The sequence below is a fragment of the Pristis pectinata genome, chromosome 1 (assembly GCF_009764475.1).
Source record: "Pristis pectinata isolate sPriPec2 chromosome 1, sPriPec2.1.pri, whole genome shotgun sequence".
NCBI lineage: Eukaryota > Metazoa > Chordata > Chondrichthyes > Rhinopristiformes > Pristidae > Pristis > Pristis pectinata.
In genome coordinates, this window is record NC_067405.1 from 86723825 (window position 1) to 86743961 (window position 20137).

Here is a 20137-nt window from a genome sequence, read left to right on the forward strand (position 1 = left end):
GAACCGTTAGAAGAAAAAACTTATCTGTTCGGAACTCCTTGGTTGCTTCTGCTCGCTCCTTCTCGCTCCACCTTATTTATCTTGATCTCCACAGACTTCTATCACAGGTTCACCACCCTCTGACCGAAGAAATTCTGCCTCACTTCAGCCCTCAATTTTTCACCCCATATCCTGAGATTGTGATCCTGTAGTTCTTGACACTGCCCCCGCACCCCCCACTCCCCCCCCTCCCAAACCAACCGACGAGTCTGGGGAATTGTCATCCCTGCATCCAACCTGTTGAGCCTTGTCAGAATTTTGTGCATTTCAAAGAGATTTCCTCTTATTCTTAATTCTGGTGAATACATGCCTAGTCAACCCAGTTGTTCCTCATACAATTGTTTTGCCTGTTTGAACCTTTATTGCTCTCTGTCTATAGCGAGTAGATTCTTTCCTGGGTAAAACCAAAATTGCTCACAATATTCAAGGTCCTATACAACTGAAGCAAGACATCCCTGCTCCTGTACTCAAAACCTTTTGCAGTGAAGGCCAACATACCCGTTCACTGCCTCAACTACATGGTGTACCTGCATGTTTGTAGATCCCTTGGTAAATCAACATTCCCAATCTGTCACCATTTAAATAATAGAACCATAGAACACTACAGCACAGAAAACAGGCCATTTGGCCCTTCTAGTCTGTGCCAAAACTTTATTCTGCTCGTCCCATTGACCTGCACTTGGTCCATAACCATCCAGACCTATCCCATCCATGTATCTATCCAATTTATTCTTAAAACTTAAGAGTGAGCCCACATTTATCACGTCAGGTGGCAGCTTGTTCCACACTCCCACCACTCTCTGAGTGAAGAAGTTCCCTCTAATACTCTGCCATTTGTTTTCATAGCACAGCAGAAAATATCACATTTATACCTATTATACTGCATCTGCCATGTATGTATACAGTCACTCAACTTGCCTGAATCACTTCCAGACTTATCAGATTTATTATCACTGACATATGATGTGAAATTTGTTGTTTTGTGGCAGCAGTACAGTGCAAAGACATAAAAATCTATAAATTACAAAAATAAATAGTGCAAAAAAAGGAATAATGAGGTAGTGTTCATAGACCATTCAGAAATCTGATGGCGGAAGGAAGAATCTGTTCCTGAATCGTTGAGTTTGGATTTTCAGGCTCCTGTACTTCCCCCCCCGATGGTAGAAACCCTAAGAGGGCATGTCCCGGACGGTGAGGGTCCATAATGATAGATGCCGGCTTCTTGAGGCATTGCCTCTTGAAGGTGTCCTCAATGGTGGGGAGGGTGGTGCCCGTGATGAAGCTGGCTGAGTCTACAACTCTCTGCAGCCGCTTTGTGGTCCTGTGCCTTGGAGGCTCCATACCAGGCGGTGATGCAACCAGTCAGAACGCTCTCCACCGTACATCTGTAGAAATTCGTAACAGCCTATGATGACATACTGATTCTCCTCAGACTCCAGCAAAGTAGAGCCGCTGCTGTGCCGCCTTCGTGATCGCATCAATGTGTTAGGCCCAGGATAGATCCTCCGAGATGTTGCCACCCAGGAACTTGAAGCTGCTCTCCCTTTCCACCGCTGACCCCTCACTGAGGACTGGTGTGTATTCTCCAGACTTCCCCTTCCTGAAGTCCGCAATCAGTTCCTTGGTCTTGCTGATGTTGAGTGTGAGGTTGCAACTTCTTTGCATCCTCCGTACACAATCTTACCCAATTTCATGTCATTGGAAGCTTAGAAATACTAAATTTGGTTCCCTCAAGCAAATCCCTGATACATACAGTATATCGCAAATAGCTGGATGCGAGTATTCATCCCTTCAGTATTCTGGGAACATCCCATTTATTTCTGCTCTGTGTTCCCCATCTGTTAACTCACTCAATTCATACCAGTATGTTATTACCCCCCTCCCCACAACACCCAACCTGTGTGCTTTAGTTTTGCACACTAATCTCTTGTGAAACTTTATCAAAGCAGTTTGGAGATCCAAGTACCATATCAACAGATTCTCTCTAATCTACTCCACCATTTACATCTTCATTTCTCTTATATCGTCTTTATTTTTGCTCCTGAGCCTCCCCATCTCCCCTCCAGGCCCCCAGCCTCCCCCTCAATCCCTTTGACTCATTAAACATTTTTCCTTTCTCACCTCTCTTCCTTTTTCCTGTCCTCTAAGTTCTGAATGTTATGCACAATACAATGTAACATTGCACTAACTTTTACTATACTTGTACCTGAACAATCTCCTAGTTACTAGTCCCAATGCAGGGTTTCGACCTAAAACATCGACAATTCCTTTCCTCCCACAGATGCTGCTTGACCCGCTGAGTTCCTCCAGCAGATTGTTTGTTGCTCCTAGTTACTCGGTGCATTACTGATAAAATTTGTCATTCTATGAATAATGTTGTATCTTCAGAAACCATTTCCAACAAGAATTTATTTGCACACATTTAAATTAAACAGCCCGGCAAGAACAGGTCTAGCCACCTGCTGTAGTCAGGTGATTGTTCAAATTTTTGGGCAAATCCTTTGTGAAGTCTGCATAATATAATCAGGTGCTTGAGATGTTCAAGTTTTAGGGAACAAAAGGGAAACAAGCATTAGGATAAGAGAGAAATGAATGAAAGCTCAGCTGAGAGAATGAATTCTATTCTATGATCCTACAACTACCTCTGTTCAAAATTAAGGATTAATAAACAAGTAAAACGAGATTAAACTGCCAATTGACGGAATGTTAGATTAACTGGCTGAAGTAGAACTTGTTGCTGCTGTGGTTTCTGGAACTGCGATTTCATTGAAAGACTGACTAGTGGGATGATCCAGGCATCTTGTCCATTCTCAGCCCTCACCACAAGTGATCACGGAATATCTAAACTCAATTTACAAAGATAGTTACTGATGGTGTGGGTGATTATGCAAATGAAAATGCTTCTGATTTGGCACAGTGTAGTTGCTGTGATGGCTGTGTAGTGAGACTTGGCATATGTTGAGGGGAGCTCACTGTAAGAATTCCCCTGATTTTCTCAGTGAGGCATTTCCACAGAATGATGTGTTACTCTGAGATGTCCTGCAATCTTCCTGCAAGCTGAAAAGAGTTGATTTAGTCCAGCTGGACGAAATGTATTATTAGAGCTAGCTGTTCATTGCCTGCAAGTGGAGCAGGATCTCCTGGGAACTCTCTGACTGCTTTGTTGTGTGGTCTACATGAGAACAGACCCCAGGGAGTGCAGTGCATTTCATCAGGCTGCATTCCCAATGTTCTGAACAAGATTTTTTTTTGAACTCCCCTTTTTCAAACAACAACTATTTCTGATATTAAAACAGAAAATGCTGGGAACACTCAGCAGGTCAGGCAGTGCCTGTGGAGACAGAGACAAACAGAATTAACAAGTTCAGGTCCATGATCTTTCAATCAGAACTGGAAAAATAGAAATCAAACATGCTTTAAATAACAGAAGAGGGCAGAGTGGAGAAAGCAAAGGGAACATCTGAAGGGCACAAGTGGCAATGGTGACTCCAGCTGAGGAGGGAAATGACTCACGGCTGATCTGAATGGAGATCTAAATAGGAGATGATTGAAAAGAGTGGAGGGAAAACGATGCAAAACACTGCAGCTGCTGGAAATGTGAAATAGAAGAGGATGCTGGGAATGCTCAGCAGGTCGTGCAGCAAATGTGAGCAGAGGGAAAACAGAGTTAACATTACAGATTGATAACCTTTCATCAGACTGCCCAGGTCTGACACAAACTGGAAAGGCTAGTTAGCTGAAATTGTTAAGTCCTGAGGGCTATCAAAAGACTAGCTGGAAGACGAAACGTTGTTCCTAAGGCTTACGGCAGGTTTTGTTGGAACTGTGTAAGAGACCAAAAAAAGAGTATTAACGTGAGAAACAACTGGAAGCTTAAGGTCATACTTGCAAACCGAATTGTGGTGCTCTGCAATCAGCTAATCTGCTTTTGGTTTCTCCAAGATAGAAACCAAATTATTAGCACTGAATACGGTAAATTAAATTGGCAGAAAACCACCATGCAAACAGTGTTTATACTCCCAGTACTGACTATGTATTTTTTTTTAACCCAGAACACTTCACGGACAGAACGGGATTACGAAAGTCTTGTGATGATGCGGATGCGACAGGCAGCAGAAAGACAGCGTCTCATTGAAGAGCTTCAGAAAGATGATGATTAAACATGCTATGGGACTGTGCTGTACACTTTTTAGTTTCACCACACTGGAATAAACTGCTTTTCTTTTTAATGAATCTTCAGTCTTGACTTTGCATGTGTCAATGCCTGAAAAGAATTGTGTGGGTAGCCAGGTACTGTTCCAAGGAGATTGCAGGCCGCTGATTTCTCACATGCCCAAATGTTGAACTCAGTACCAAGCCTCCCAGAGGTGAGAGGTGCCTCCACAGCAAATTACTCCTGTCTAATCTCCCTGGTTGCTAATCATCTGACTTCAAGCCAGTCATTTAATCAAGAAATTTTCAGAGTTAAACCAGGTGCCAAAAGGATGTTCAAAAAGCACAAGTGGAAAAGCACATTTAGTGTTACTGAAGTAACGTTCTTCTCGCTAAATATATCCACTGACAGCACAGATTGATTTGTATGGATTGTAAAAACTTGTTGGAAAATACATATTGACTGTATCATAATGGTATTTATGGCTATCAGCCATAGATTATCACTTAATATTTCAAATGACATTTTCATTATTAATTCATTCACATTCTACAAAGCAAGGGGATTGGAGTACAAATTTTGAGAGACGTCAGGGTTTTAGTGGGACCTTGTATGGGAAAGGTTTTCAGTTTGTGCCTCCATACCTGAAGATATACTTGGAACTGGTGTAGTGCGGGCTGATTCTAGAGATGAGGAGGTTGCAGCCTGAGAGACTGAGTAAGATGGGCCAAAATTGACTGGAGTACATAAGAATCAGAAGTGATCTCATTGAGATATAGAAAATTGAGAGATTGACAAAATAAGACACCAAGAAGTCGTTTCCTTCAGCTGGAGTATCCAGAACTAGTGTTAGGATAAAGTTTGACTATTTAGGATTGAGATGAGGAGAAAGTTCTTTAAACGTTGGGTTGCAAAACTTAGGAGTTCTTTATTTCCAAGGGCTGGATCTTCAATCATTCAGTATATTCAAGACTGATAAACACTAAGGAAATCAGTGGATATGGGTGTCAGATAGGAAAGTTGACAAGTCATGTTATTGACTTGATAACTGGTGGAGCAGGGTGTGTCTGAGCCACACCTACTTAAGGCCATGCATGTTTTCCAACACTGCTTAGAGTAATAAAGAGAAACTACAGGTTACTGTCTCTCCTCTACAATTACCAAAGCCAATCCCAACTGCTACACTAGTTAGGATCAGCAAACATGACACAAACCTGACCCCTGGAAACAGTTCTCATTGTATCATTGGTGATTTAATCTTTGTGGCTCTAAGGAAAGTAGTCTGAGCTTCTATTTAAGCATATCAATGTCAGCCCCCTGCTTTATGAAATTTGGTCTTGTAAATCTGATTTACAGATGTTTGGTTCAAATGACATCTGACACGCACAAAATAATGGACAACACAGGTAGGTAAGCCATCAATCATTTATTAGACAATTACTGAAGTGACCATTATTCCAATGTGAAATTGGACAGTGAATATCAGTAGAAAAGAGGAAACACAACTCACATTATCACATCACTTTGAAAAGAGCCTCAAGTAATTATTTTGAAGTGCACTAATTATTATTTACATTGTACTTAAACAGTCAAAGGCATCAGCATAATCTATTCCTCTCCTGCTCTGCAACATTAACTGCATTCCCACTGTGGCTTGTGAGCAGGAGTGGAAACTCTTGTTTTTTTTCCTGTCCTTGACATAGGTCAACAAAATCAGAGAGCAAGGGACTTAGTACCATTACTTAGTCTTTTCTAGTGAGCCACTGGGTGTGTTATGTTGAGGCAAGGCTGGTCGGAGACTGCATGTTCTGTTAATGTACCAAACATCACATTTCCAACAATGGGGTTGGAAGTTGGGGTCTCATTAATGTAGCACCACAACTTTAAAACTAAATAGTCCAGCACATTGTGGGTAGGTTAATTGTACCTTTCAGTGTGATAAGAACTAATTGGATACCTTGTGATTAGTCACTGTCCTGAGCCAGCTGATCTCACCCAGTTGGATGACTACTGTTAATCGCAGCAGCCAAGATCAGAAGGTTGGGGGCGGAGGGAAAGAAATCAGTCCCAAGCTCTGCTCCCACTCAAGCCCATGGTCCTTATGCATTGAGTGTTGGAGGATGGTTGGGGGTAGTGGTGATGCTTCTCAATAATCCTACTGACATATGCCATCTAGACTCACTGACGAGGTTTAGGTGAGGGGGAGGTTTTACAGCACTGATTGCTCCCCACCAAGCAGGAGAGAACAACTAATGGCGAGGAGGGGAGAAATAAAAAGAATGGAGACATCAATGAATCTAGAGTCTGAATATTTCTGATAATGTTTCTAAACACAAATCCCTGAACAGCACGAGTGGGAGTTCAGTTCGTCCCCTTCATATGCAAATAATCCATCTCTGATATTGAGGCAAGGGATACGGTTCCATTCATCTAAGGGTCACGTTGAGCTTTGTGTAGACACCAGATTAGGGTCTGCCCCACACCTGTCATGCTGATTACGTGGTAGCCAAGAACTTCCAGTTTGTCCAGCACCACCCGTGGGGGGTATTTCACCCGATATTCTGAGCTGTGGACACAAACACAAATTAATCTCTTAAATCAACCAACCTTTTTTTATGCCAGAGTGTCTTTTCTTGGCTGGCTGCTCATCATTCCATCTAATTCCTTGATAAAGGCCCCTTGAAAAGTGCTGGACTCTGCTCCAACAGCATATGTCCCTGCAAGCCCTAGTCAATGCTCCATCCCATCCCTGCTGGCCTACATTGGCTCTAGTCCCTATGGTACCTCTTAAATATGGTATGCCTGCCCTCAACCAATCCTATCTCTAACCCTGCAATGCTGTAATCTGCAATCCTAAGTTTTCCATCTCCCTACTTTTGGTCTTCTGTGCATCCCCTCTACTTTTGCTCCATCCTTGGTGAGGTGTCTTCAGCCAGGGGAAGTGTCTGCTTGAAAATCAAAAAACTGCAGCTTCTTTAACTCGGAAAATACTGGAAACACTCAGCTGGGCAAGCAGCATCTGGAGAGTGAAATAGAATTAATGTTTCAGGTTAAAGACCATTCATTTTGGCATTTAGCCACGTCATGCCCATCTGATAGTTCTTAATGTGAAGGAGCTCTGCAATATCTACGATCCAGGAAAGGAAGAATATGGAATCCAGCTCTCTCCCATCCTATGCTACAGTTGCCCTACTGCCATTCCAGAGTCAGGTTACACTGTTCAGAATTGGTTTGCTTCCCCTCAGGTTCAAGTACAACAGCTTAAAAAGTTGTAACTAAAGATCTTAAAATGCTTCCAGCAATGCGAATGAGTGGACCCAGTTCAGGGATTATTCAGAACATGATGGCATGATTTGGTTGAGGGAACATTCTCCATCATCCCGTAGAAACATAAATGAAACAAAAGAGAAACTATAAAGTGATAGTTAAATGATCAGAATCCATAGGCCTAGCTCAGCTGATATCACCAGAAAGGTTTGGGCCAAAATACAAATCCTCAAAACGACAGGCCAATGAGTTATAATAGGGCACAAATCCCAAAATGCTGGCTAATCTACTAAGAAATAGAAACACCTCATCCCTCCATACATCATGTTATAGTATAGGGAAATGGGGGAAATTCACAGAATGATGGATGATAAGTCTGTGTGCTTAAAGAAATGACTTATACATGGTACCCAGTTTAAGTGCAGCCAAGGATTGTTTCCTCATGTTACACTGCTTGATGCTGGCCAATTTGCTGACTGGGGAATCAGGAAGAGATGGCTCTTTCCACACTCAAGAGCTCCCAGGCCAAGCCTGGTTTAATTTCATCAGAGTTTGTTAGTTACTATGTTTTTCAGTTCTCACCACATCGGGCAGGAGTCTTACAGGTTGGACTAAATTAAATAGATGACACTGACTTGGGGAGGCAAGTTCATTGCCACTGTTAACAGAAGGTACCTGCCAGGACTGTACTCCTTCTCCCTGTTGTGGCAAAGAACTACTCTTCCCAGTTTCCAATTTGTCATGTTTTAAAACAAACATCTTAGATTGATGGGGTAAAATACATTCTCTTGGACTTGTATTTGATCTAGCTCTAAACACTCAAAATTCCGTTGATTCAGGAGCTGCTTCATTAGTTTGGCCAATTAAGCACATCTATCCTTGGGAAATTATTGGAACATACAATTAAGAAGAGTGCATGATCACTTTTTTAAAATTGATCAGCCAGCAGACATCTGTAAGGGTAAGTAACAGCAAAGGAACCCAACAGATTTTTTTTTGAAAAAAAAGGCAATTAAAATATCATATGGCAATACGTCCATGCGCGTTGTGTTGGATATACTGAGCAGGTCAGGCTGCATCTGTGGGAAGAGAAACAGTTAACATTCCAGGTCGAAGACCCTTTGTCAGAATTGGGAAAAGGTAAAAGAAGCTCATTAAACTGCAGGGAGAGTGGGGGAGAGGTGTCTCTGATAGGGTAAAACCAGGGTGACCCAGGGTATACACTAAACTGTAAACAAAGTTATCTGGTCAATGAGAGGAATTAGAGGGAATTCCAAAATGCAGAGCAGGAAGACACACCCAAAGGAATAAAAAACACAATTAGGTCTGACCCACCGGGCAAGCATTTCTACATTTCACAACTCCCACAATCTTTTGTCTATGTTCTCACTCTCTTAACTGCTCCCATTCATTCATTGACCAGATAACTTTGTTTACAGCTCAGCCCCTCCCTGCATCTGAATGAGCTTCTTTCATCTTCTTCCTAGTTCTGACGAAGGTTCTTTGACCTGAAACATTAACCATTTCTATTCCCACAGATGCAGCCTGACCTGCAAAGTATTTCCAGTATTTTCTGTTTTTATTTTAACATGGTGAGGAAATTGAGCTTCAGGAGATGGAGAAGTGGGAATAATAAGCAGAATTTTAAATTAGCAGATTGTGACAAGTGGTGTCCCATAGGAATCAATGTTAGAGTCACAATTATTTGTCATATTTAAAATGGAATTTAAAAAATCATATCTAAGCCTCCTAATGATACAGTAGGTGACACTAAGTTGTGTAAATGGATACATTAAGTCTATCAATCTTCATAATTTAAGTGAATGAGTAAAACTTAATAAATACATCTCAATAGATGCAAATATGGTCTCTGCTACCCCAGAAAAATAACAAATGGAGAATGGGTGACTACCTTATGAGACACCTTTCTTCACTCAAGGATGTTAAACCTGAGCTTCCAAGACCATCATTTTAATTCTCCATGCCATTCCCACTCTGACCTCTCAGTCTCCTCCATTGTTCCAACAAAGCTCACTGTAAACTTCAGGTACAGCACCTCATCCTTCAACTGGGCATACCCTCTAGACCCAACACTGAATTAGATTCCCGCTTTTGCATTTAACATTTCCAGTCACCATGGATTTATAAATCCAAAACCAAAAAATTGCAAATACTAGGAATCTGAAATTAAAAACAAAAAATGCTGGAAATATTCAAACAGGGGCCAGGCAGCATCTGTGCAGAAAATAGTCAACATTTCAGATTAATTAATTACCTTTCATCAATTATAGTTTTATTTCTCTAGCAATTTCAAGCAACTGCCTGGCTTCTCCTAGTTATTTCTCCCTCAAGCTTCTCTTTTGTTATTTACTACATCTGAAAGGACATAACAGCCTTGGAGGGAGTCCAGTGCAGATTTACCAGTATGATAACCCTCAGATTTAAATTGAGGAGAGATTATACAAACTAAAGTAGTAGTCCCTGGAATTTAGAAGATTAAGGAAATGATTTAATTGAAACTGAATCAATTGCCATTTATATTTAGTTTATATATGAGAAAGATCGATTTTTGTCAGCCAAGGTTGTTAAATGATGTGGGGTAAAAGTGGGTAAATAAGATTAGGTTACAGATCAACAGTGATGTCATTGATTAAGAGACTAAGTGCTCTAGTAGTGTTCCAAATTCCTCCTCCCATTTGCTCTTCAGTTGTGAACCCCTCTATTAACCAATTCTTTCCTGCCAACTTTTTGCCATCATATCTGTTTTGATGCCAGAATCTTCTGATACATAGTCTGTCTCTCAAATTAAGCAAGTGTAATTTTAGCAGTGAGCACGTTGAATTACATTATAAGGAATGGAGAGAGTGGAGAGAGCTGTTTGTGCAGGAAGGACAGCTTAATCACAATGGTTCAGCTCAGTCCAGGGCTCCTCCCCAGTTCTGCTCAATTTCTCAGCATGAGTGAAGAGATCATAGCGTTAGGATTTTCATTTGGGATTTTTTCTTTAAACTGTGTGTTGTGTGTCAGAGTCTCTCAGCGTTGGTGCACAGTAAGAGAATCAGGATGGAGCAGATGAGCACGTGAGAGAGAATAGGTTACAAGAAAATAAGTGGGGGAAATGGGACTGATGGGATTTCTCAGAGCCTGATACTATGAGAAATTAATCTTTACTTCCAAATATTACTATGCTCTTGGCCATTTGCATGGGGCAAAGGCACAACCTCTGATAGATACGTGAATGGAAGGCAGTGCCACAGGGAACAAAGAGGCCAGCAGGGGAATGCTAATGGACTATGTTGTGAAGCAATCTGTATCAGAGGTATAGTCAGGTGCATTAGAAATCAGAAACTTTGCAAAGTTATCCTCAGCCAGATTAAACTTCCCAGGAAAGGTACCAATTGCAGAGTTCAGTCACCCCTGCTAAAATCTCTTCCTGACCCATTCAGCACTGAGCTGAGCTGCTGGCATAAATCTGGTCAATTCCAAGTTGCAGAATAGAAAGAGCCGAAAAGTGGATATACAATGAATAGTCAAAAAGCATTAGAGGACCGATTCCCTATTCTGACTACTCACAAGTTATTTCCTAATACAATGGTTTTCTCAGCTCCAAGATAGTTCATGAGATTCACATCCGAGTTCTCATCTCCCACAATCGTGGGTCCAGTTTCCTGAAAAAGTAAAATTTCCCCTGTTATAACTATTTAACTGTCTTATACCTTCTTCATTTTCCTGTCCTTCCCAAAACCCCCTTATGTGTTGCTAATAGCAGGCCTGTGGCACATGCCCAGAAGGTCAGGCAATACTAATGGAGAGAGAAAAACTCAACTGTTACCTTGGATGGATGACTTAAAGCAGAAGTGCCCAGTTCTGATACAGACAAAGTGAGTTATTTGAAGTTAGAGAATTTGATACCAAGTCCACAAGGCTACAATGTGCCCAGATGGAAGATGAGGTGAGGGGATCACAGAAACAGCTGTGATGGGAGAGGGAGCAGGCACAGGCAGAGCGGCCACCAGCCGGCCTCACTGATTCTTTGAGTGAGCAAGTGAGTCTGCTCAGCGCTCCCAGCTCTGCTTGGTTTTACCCAGCCCTTGATTGTTGTGGCTCAGGGGTGGGGGAAGAAGACATGCAGAAATGCCCTGTTCCCACCCAACAGGAGATGCCTGCAGCCCCGCAGCAGCCAGAAAATCCATCCCCACCAGTCTCCCAAATACTTGTTCGTATGTATAGGCAGTCCATAAATCAGGCATTTGTAACCCAGGGAGGACCTGTATTCAGCAGAACTTTTACTACCAATTTATTAGGCTTTATTTTTGTTTCTAAGACACAGACATCATTGGCAAGCTAAGCATTTGTTGCCCATCCCTAAACTCAGAGTAGGGTTGTAATACACCACAGCTAGAATGATAAATAGTATCCCGTATAGACTTCAAACTAAAGTTTTACAGCAGCTCCTTGAGATGCAACCAAAAAGCACTCATGCATTACTAAATATTCATTGATATACATCACTCTGCACCTTAATCCAAGTCCCTCTTATTTATGAACCAGCCTAAACCATGAGTGCCAGCAGGTCCAGGATGATCTAGCTGAAAAGGTTGAACGCGCTGCTTCATTCTCTGATTAACAACCAAGTAAACTTTCACCCACTAGATGCAAACTTAAAGTACAGGTTGACACATTAATCAGTATTGAGGGTGTGCTGCCTCTTTAAGAGGGCAGTTTTGCTTTGTCCTATTCCTCCTTAAATTGATAACCCTGGAAGTTCCTCATTTACAAGAACATGTGTAATTGTAGCAACTTCACAATTATTTGCGGAATCAGTTTGCATCATTTCTTTCATGAGCAACCCTCAAAGTAAAAGTATCTCTTCTCACCTCCTCTTTAGCTCTTTTGTTAATAATTTTGAACCTATGAGCACTAGTTGTCGACTCACTACGGTAGAAAATTATTATTCTCTACCTGCTCTATAAAACTTATAATCTGCACAAAAAACAAACTGCTGAAGGAACTCAGCATGTCAGACAGCATCTGTTGAGGCAAAGAAATCATTGACATTTTAGATCAAGACCCTGCATCAGGACTAAGAATGTATTGGGAAGATAGCCAATATAAAGAGGTGAGTGGGACGGGTGAGACATGGGCTGGTAGGTGATAGGTAGAACTATGTGAGGTGAGGGATGATGGGCAGATGGAGCCAGGTGGGGGAGAGTGAAGGTGGAGACAGAGGCTGGAAAATCAGATAAGGGAGAGATGATGGGCTCTGTGCCTACCTCCCCCTGGACTCCATTTGCCCATCATCCCCCACGTCATCTGGTTCAACCTATCACCTGCCAGCCGGTTTCACCCCTCCCACTCACCTCTTTACACTGGCTATCTTCCGTTCACTATCTCAGTCCTGATGCAGGGCCTTGACCCAAACCATCAACCATTTCTTTGCCTCCACAGATCCTACTGAACATACAAGTTCCCCCAGCAGTTTGCTTTTTGCTCCAGATTCCAGCATCTGCAGTCTCTTGTATCGCCAAACCTATAACTATTTTGAAAGCCTGGCAGGTAATATCCTGACATAGTTACAAGGAGAAAGGCACTAAATTTTCAAACTGATGTCCTTCGATCTGGTAACTTCCTGTTAAACTTGTCTGTATTTTTTCTTGAAATGTGGTTTCCTGAACTATCTATAATACTCCAACTGAGGACTAAATTAAATTTTGAAGTTCACCCATGATCTATACGCTTTTATACTCTATTGCTGTAATTTCATATGAATCGATCTTTTTAAAACACCTAATGCTGGAAGCATTCAATGAGTCAGACAGCAGCATCAGTGGAGAAGAAAATAAAGCTGGTGCTTTGGAGTATGGACTATTCATCAGAACTAGAAGAGAGAGAAAATAAGCATGTTTTAAATTGAAGAGAGGTGGCAGCATAAAAATAACAGAGGGGACGTCCGTGATAGGATACAGACAAAGGTTGTCCATGTATCAATGACTTTAAAAAGCAGCAGTTGGAGACAAAAAAGTGAAATGAATTGAAACCAAAGACACAGTCACATCTGTGGAGAGAGAAATTTATTAAACTTGTTAAATTCAATTAATTTCTAACGGCTGTAATGTACCCATAAAAAACTCTTTCTTCACGACATTGATGGCTGCGATGCTGCTGCTTCCTGTACATGTACAGGACTCAAAAATCTCTTTACCTTCACTGCTAGTTTCCATCCTGCTCTCACAATCACATAGTCAATATCTGACTCTTTCATTGACTTTCTTGACATCTCCACCTCCAAGGATAAGCTGACTACCAATATCTAGCAATTCCCATAGCCATGTCAGCTATACATCCTCCCACCCTGCAAGGACTCCATTCCATACTCCCAGTTTCTCCACCATATCTATTGTAACAACGAGACTTCCAATGCCAGTGTCTTTAAGATATCTTCCTTTTTCCTTAACAGTAACTTCCCCTCTGCTACAGTTAACAGGGCTTTCAACTGCGTCTCCTTCATTTCCCATGCTTCTGCTCTTATCACTTCTCTTGCCAGCCAGAACAAGAAAAGCATTTCCCTTGACCTCAACTTCCACTCCACCAGCATCTGGGTTCAATGGATTATCCTCCATAATTTCTACCCATCCAATGGGATTCCATCATCAGATATTTCTTCGCCTTCCCACCCCTTTCGGCATTCCAAAGGGACCATTCCCTCCACAGTTCCCTGGTCCACTCTTCCATCTCCATCAACCAACCCCCTTCTCACACACTTTCCAGTGCAACCATAGATCCAACACCTGCCCTTTTACCTCTTCCCTACCCACTATCCCAGGACCCAAACAGTCCTACCAGGTACAGCAGCAACTCACATACTTCCAGTTTAATGTCACGCATCCAATGCTAATGGTGTTTTTATTCTATATTTGGTTTCTACGTTAGACGAACTAAGTATAGATGGCGTGACTGCTTTATAGAACAGCTCCATTCAATTTGCAAGGGCAATCCTGAATTTCCAGTTTCTTGTCACTTCAAATTTCCATCTCATTCTCACTCTGACCTCTCTCTTCAGCATCCTACAATGCTCCAATGATACCCAGCATTAGCTTAAGGAATAGCACCCCTCTCTTTCTGGGTATATTACAGCCATCATGCCTTAATTGTTAAATTCAACATTTCAGGTAAACCCATTTTTCCCCCTCTCTGTCTATGGATTTGGCTGCTTCTTTCCCATTCAATTTGATTTTCTGTTGCCAGCTGCCTTTTTGTTTCCCCAGTGTTGCCATGACAACATTAGTCTTTATCCTATCGCAGCCATTCCACTGTTCTCCCAACCTCTCTGCAACTTAAAACAAGAATGTGTTATAATGAAGGGACAGAAACTCAGTTTCTTCCACTACCAATGCTGTCTGATCTATTGAATACTTATGTTTTTTTGTCTTGTTTCAGATTAACAGCATTTGCATTTTTTTTTCAATTTTTGTTTTAAAACATCTTCCAATTTCAAGGACTGGTTTTTAGATACTGTTCCCTCTGCTCAACTACACTTTTCAGAATCGTGTCACTTATACCACACTTGCCACAAAATTCCAAGATGCCTGCCTGGACATTAGATGGTCAGTCCTTAACAGGCCAACAAATGCTTTGCTTGGGGGAAGATCACACAAGGGAAATCAGATATATCCAGGGTCAGGGATACGAAAGTGAATGGGGAAGGAAATGCATTAGTTGGAGGAGTTCAGCAAATCAAAGCTTGGGGGTCGCCACTACCAGAAGGGTGGCAGGCAGGGGAAAGAGTAAGAGGAACAGCCAGGGAAGTAATATGTTTGGAGTGGATCTGAAGAACTTGACTGGGATCTATTAGGTACATTCCATTCAAGTCAAATTGTGAAATTTTAATTCTACTAGAGCAGTTGTGAACTGCACAGACAATGCACACATGAATAAATTCAGGGATGGGTTACACACTGCCAGACATTTGTTGGTGACTTGTCAATGTATTAATATATCAAGTGTGGAGAACCCAGAAGGGGAGAAGAAGAGGAGGAATCTAGATTTTGTGCAATCGACAGCAAGTCTGGATTTACTTTTATAATTTTCTTTTTCACTGAAACTGAATGGTACAGAGCACAAAAAGATCTTATTTTCAGGTAACCAGTCCTCCAGGATTAGTTTCACACATTAACCATCTATGTCGCCTGTCTTCACCCTGAAGCCTGTGACTATCGTCATAACCACCGACCAGAATTTGTGTTACCTGCCACCTGTATAATGCTGCCCCTTACACCGGGTCTTTTACGAAAGAAAACCTTTTGGGACATCATGTCAAAGTCGAGCATGTTTCGATGTATAAACCATCACCCCCGTCCACCCCTCCCTCCGTGTTTCCCTATACTGAGCCAAATTTGTATCCACGTGTTCACTTGCCTCTTAATTTCACAGCAAGGAACGCTGGCTCAGCTAATGACAATAAATGCGGTGCCCGGGGGGGAAGGTGCAACCTATCTCTCAAGACGGGGTACCTGGTATCCAGTTTGCGGAGTCAATTTCAGTTGGAATTAACCACTCCTGCCCACAACGTGACTGGACCAGAACAACATTTCTCAGATCAGGTCAACTTCGCCTATCTAACCAGTGGTCAAGGGGATACTTTCACTTTCGGTAATAACTAAACTGTTGTAACTCAAAGAAACGCTTGCATCAGATTCCCCCACTGCTCGATAAATACAGGACATTTACTTTGGACAAAGAGGCACATTAATCTCGGCGATTAAATGGCGATCGTGGCGGCGAACACACAATGTTCTGCAGGTTGTTAAAGAGGATCGGGTGGGATTAGTGCATGACCCTACTCCAAGGCACAAACGCCTTACATGCTGGATGTTTACTCACCAGCCGGATCTGGGTACTGATGAGGACATAAGGCATTTTCACGGCTCTTCCTCCAGTACTCCACCTAGATTCCCCAACCACTATTCCTACAGCTCAGGACTGACGGTATAACTTCCACGCCGAACCTGACTGCAACCAATCAGCCCCGCACCCCCCCCCCCCCCCACTGCCGGAGCTCACGTAACAGCTCTTAAAGAGCCAGCCGCCTTCTCTGGAATTACCGCGCAAACTCCAGTCACTATGGGAATGTGTCCACCTTACCGTAATTTTGCGTCAGTCAGAACATCAAGCATTTTCTTCAAAATGACATAATGTTTAACCCTGTGGTGGAAGAGTTTGCCTTGCAGCAGAGAATCGAGAAGTTTGTGCTTCATTTCCTTAAGCTCTGGTGTCATTCAAATGTAAGGGCTCTGCACCTGGCTACAATCGGTCCAACCTGAGGCGAGGTGACCAAAAGTAGCACTCTGAGGACTGCGGACTGTTTTGGACTCATTCAAGGAGTGTCATACTTGCTTTGGGGACAGTTCGGAGAAATTTCACAGGATTGATTTCTCGGAATAAAGGTAGTGTGTTGTGAGGAGAGGTTGGTGATCTTGGGCCTGTATTCTGGAGTTTAGAAGAATAGGAGGTGATGTTATTGAAACAGAGGACAGACAACATGCTGTGAGGATGTTTCCTCTAACCTAGTCCCAGGATATACACAACAGAAAATAGGAGCAGGGGCAGGTTACCTGGCCCATCAAGCCTGCCCTGCTAGTCAGTATGATCATGGCTGATCTGCCGCAGGCCTCAATGCCTCTTCTGTGCCAGTTCCACATACCCCCTAAATTCCCCAATCTTTCAAAAAATTATCTACCCCTTTACTTATTTCTGATGATCTAGGCTCCACAACCCTCTGGTGTAGAGAATTGTAGAGATTCCAAAGACAGGATAGGAAAGGGATTTTTTTTTGTCTCAAAAAATATTTTGCATCCATTTTCAGAGTGAAGCAAGAAGACATACTACCAGCAAAGAAAAGAGACACAAGAGACTGCAGATGCTGGAACCTGGAGCAATAAACAACCTGCTGGAGGAACTCAGCGGGTCGAGCAGCATCGGGGGGCAGGGAGGGGTAAGGGGGGAAGGAATTGTTGATGTTTTGGATCAAAACCCTGCAGCAAAGAAAAGAATTTAAAGAATTTGTCTCAGAGGATTGTGAATCTTAGGAATTCTCTACCCTAAAGAGCTGCGGAAGCCATCAAAGTATATTTGAGACCAAGATAGAAAGATTGTTAAACTAAAGGGGAATCAAGGGTTATGAGGGGTGGGGTCAGGCAGGAAAATGGAGTGGAATCAATGATCATCTCAGATATAGTCTTACCGAGTAAGCTTGTTTGCCTATTCCTCCTCTTGTTTTTTATGTCCAGCTGCACTCGAGAGGGAGGCTAAAAATTCATTAGCCTTATTGATTAATTTTTATACATGCACCAACTTCCAGTGATTTGTATACCCAGATACCAAAATCCCTTTGCTCCACATATTGTATTACCTCCACCATTTAGAAAAATATTCTGCATTATCATTGAATCCAAAGTGGTCGATCACACACTTCCCCATTTTGCCATATTGCAGCTTCCTGCTCCGTTCTGTACATCTAACTGTACACTCCCACTTCCTGAGTCAGAAGTTTGTGAACTCAAATCCTGCTCCTGAAACCTAAAGCAAGTATCTCGGCTGACACTCCAGAATATATTGAGACTGCTACTGTCTGAGATGTGGTCTTTTGGGTGAGACATTAAACTAAGGCAATATTTTCCCTCTCAACCAAGGTAACAGATAGAATAGCATAATTTTGAACAAGAGGTAAGTTACCTCTAGGGTCTTGGCCAACATTTGTCCCTCAGTCCAAGCTTCTGATCACCATCACACTGCTGTTTGTGGGAGATCACTATGTGCAAACCATATCTTATATTACAACTGGAAGCATAATTTGTTGCCTCAAAATTCACTGTATATTGAAAATCTTTCTTTACTTTTACTCAGTGTTTTAAGATAAGATAAGATATCTTTATTAGTCGCATGTACATCAAAACACACAGTGAAAAACATCTTTCACGTAGAGTGTTCTGGGGGCAGCCCGCAAGTGCCGCCATGCTTCCGGCGCCAACACAGCATGCCCACAACTTCCTAACCTGTACATCTTTGGAATGTGGGAGGAAACCAGAGCACCCGGAGGAAACCCACGCAGACACGGGGAGAACGTACAATCTCCTTACAGACAGTGGCCGGAATTGAACCCAGGCCACTGGCATTGTAATAGCATTTTTATTAACTGCTACACTACCATGCCTGCCGTAACTTACAGACTGTAAACAGATTGTAAACTTTGATGTACAATATATTCCTCCATCTAACTCATAGATTATATATGGTAAAAATCTGATGTCTCAGAAGAATTCCCTGAGAGCAATGAAAGGAAAATACTGTAATAAAGAAGACCTGATGTGGATAGGGAATGTTCATTTCACAAGTTGCCATTTCTCTATAAATGTATTGAGTATAGCACGTTTTTTACTTTAATGGGATTAATATTTCTTCACTATATTTATCAATTTATATTCATCTCTTTTTACTGTTAGCAATGATATCCCTCCATTCTTTGAATAGTTTTTTTTTCACACCTCATCATTTTTTGTAACCCTTTATTGTTTCATACACCTCTCCCACTCTACGGAACCTCCAAAATGAAAAAAACAAAACACTTAGCATCTGCGGAAAGAAAGCTAGAGTTCGTGGTTCAGGTCAAAAACACTTCATCAAAACTGAAACATTCAACCTGAACCATTAACTCTGTCTCTCCTTCCACTGACGCTGAACTTCCACATGTTCTTATATTTGAGAAAGCCTTTTCTGTTACATTGACAATACTCCTTACCTCATTTGCTGACCAAAATGGCATAACAATACAAGTGGAGCATTTGTCATTTAGTGGTGCATTCTAGTTCTGTATGCACCAAAAACCTCTTTAATATTTGTTATTATTTACCTGTGGCTTTGTCTATTAACACTTAAGCCCCGTTTAATATGCTTAATTTATTTCTCATACTTTTGCAGTTAGCCCCACTTTTTGTTTGGGTTCAGCCTGTCCAAGTGGTAGAGTTTCTTCCTGTCTCAGTACTGGTGCCAGTAATTCATGAAATTAAACCCCTCCTTTGCACATCAGTCTTTCAACCACTGCTTCACCTTCCTGATTTGTTTTCTTTTAATGTCTCAAGTGATAATCCAGGCTTAAAGTCTTCTTGTTTAATTTAACACCTTAAATCATATCTTCTCTGTTCTTTCCCTTGATTTTGGTTCCAACATAGATCATGCAAACTGTTTTACTTCCTCCCTTTACCAGTTCCTTTCCAGCCAATTTGACATACGCAACACACCCTTCTGGACTCACAATTTCAACTGCAGGAGAAATGTTCCTTCCCCTAATTACTGAAACCCATTTAAGTACGACATTTCTATTCCCATTTTGACTTTCTCCTGCTCTGTTGTACATTGTTTAATATTCTGCTTTGTCACTGGATATTTCCAGGTCAGATTCCGTAAAGTAGAATGTATGATAAATCCTTCTTTGTGCTTTGTGTTTAGAGATGGACAGGCTGGAATTAAGAAGAAATTCAAAGAGGATCAGCTGCCAGTGAAAATTAGGAAATAAAGAAGGACACAGTGGAAAGAACATCAGAGATAGAAAAGAAATTGCCTGGGAGTGGAGTTAAAAGGAGCAGGTTAGAAATAGGATGGAGAATCAGAAGGTTGGGAAATGAT

The 20137-nt window shown here is 41.8% G+C and overlaps 2 protein-coding genes across 2 annotated transcripts in view; one reads left to right on the top strand and one right to left on the bottom strand.

Moving 5' to 3' along the window:
• dnajc17 (DnaJ (Hsp40) homolog, subfamily C, member 17) overlaps positions 1 to 4272 on the top strand; it is a 98417-nt gene extending 94145 nt beyond the window's left edge. Inside the window, 1 exon segment of the mRNA XM_052020501.1 lies at positions 4092 to 4272. Within this exon segment, the coding sequence (XP_051876461.1) occupies positions 4092 to 4199 (108 nt within the window). The 3' untranslated portion in view covers positions 4200 to 4272.
• A 1331-nt stretch (positions 4273 to 5603) lies between these two features.
• gchfr (GTP cyclohydrolase I feedback regulator) lies at positions 5604 to 16499 on the bottom strand. Its single transcript, XM_052029341.1, has 3 exons — positions 16340 to 16499; positions 11033 to 11127; positions 5604 to 6758 (listed from the first exon to the last, which is right to left on the bottom strand). The coding sequence occupies exons 1-3, from the start codon at positions 16373 to 16375 to the stop codon at positions 6623 to 6625; spliced, it is 267 nt and encodes an 88-aa protein (XP_051885301.1). The 5' UTR covers positions 16376 to 16499; the 3' UTR covers positions 5604 to 6622.
• Between the last annotated feature and the right edge of the window lie 3638 nt (positions 16500 to 20137).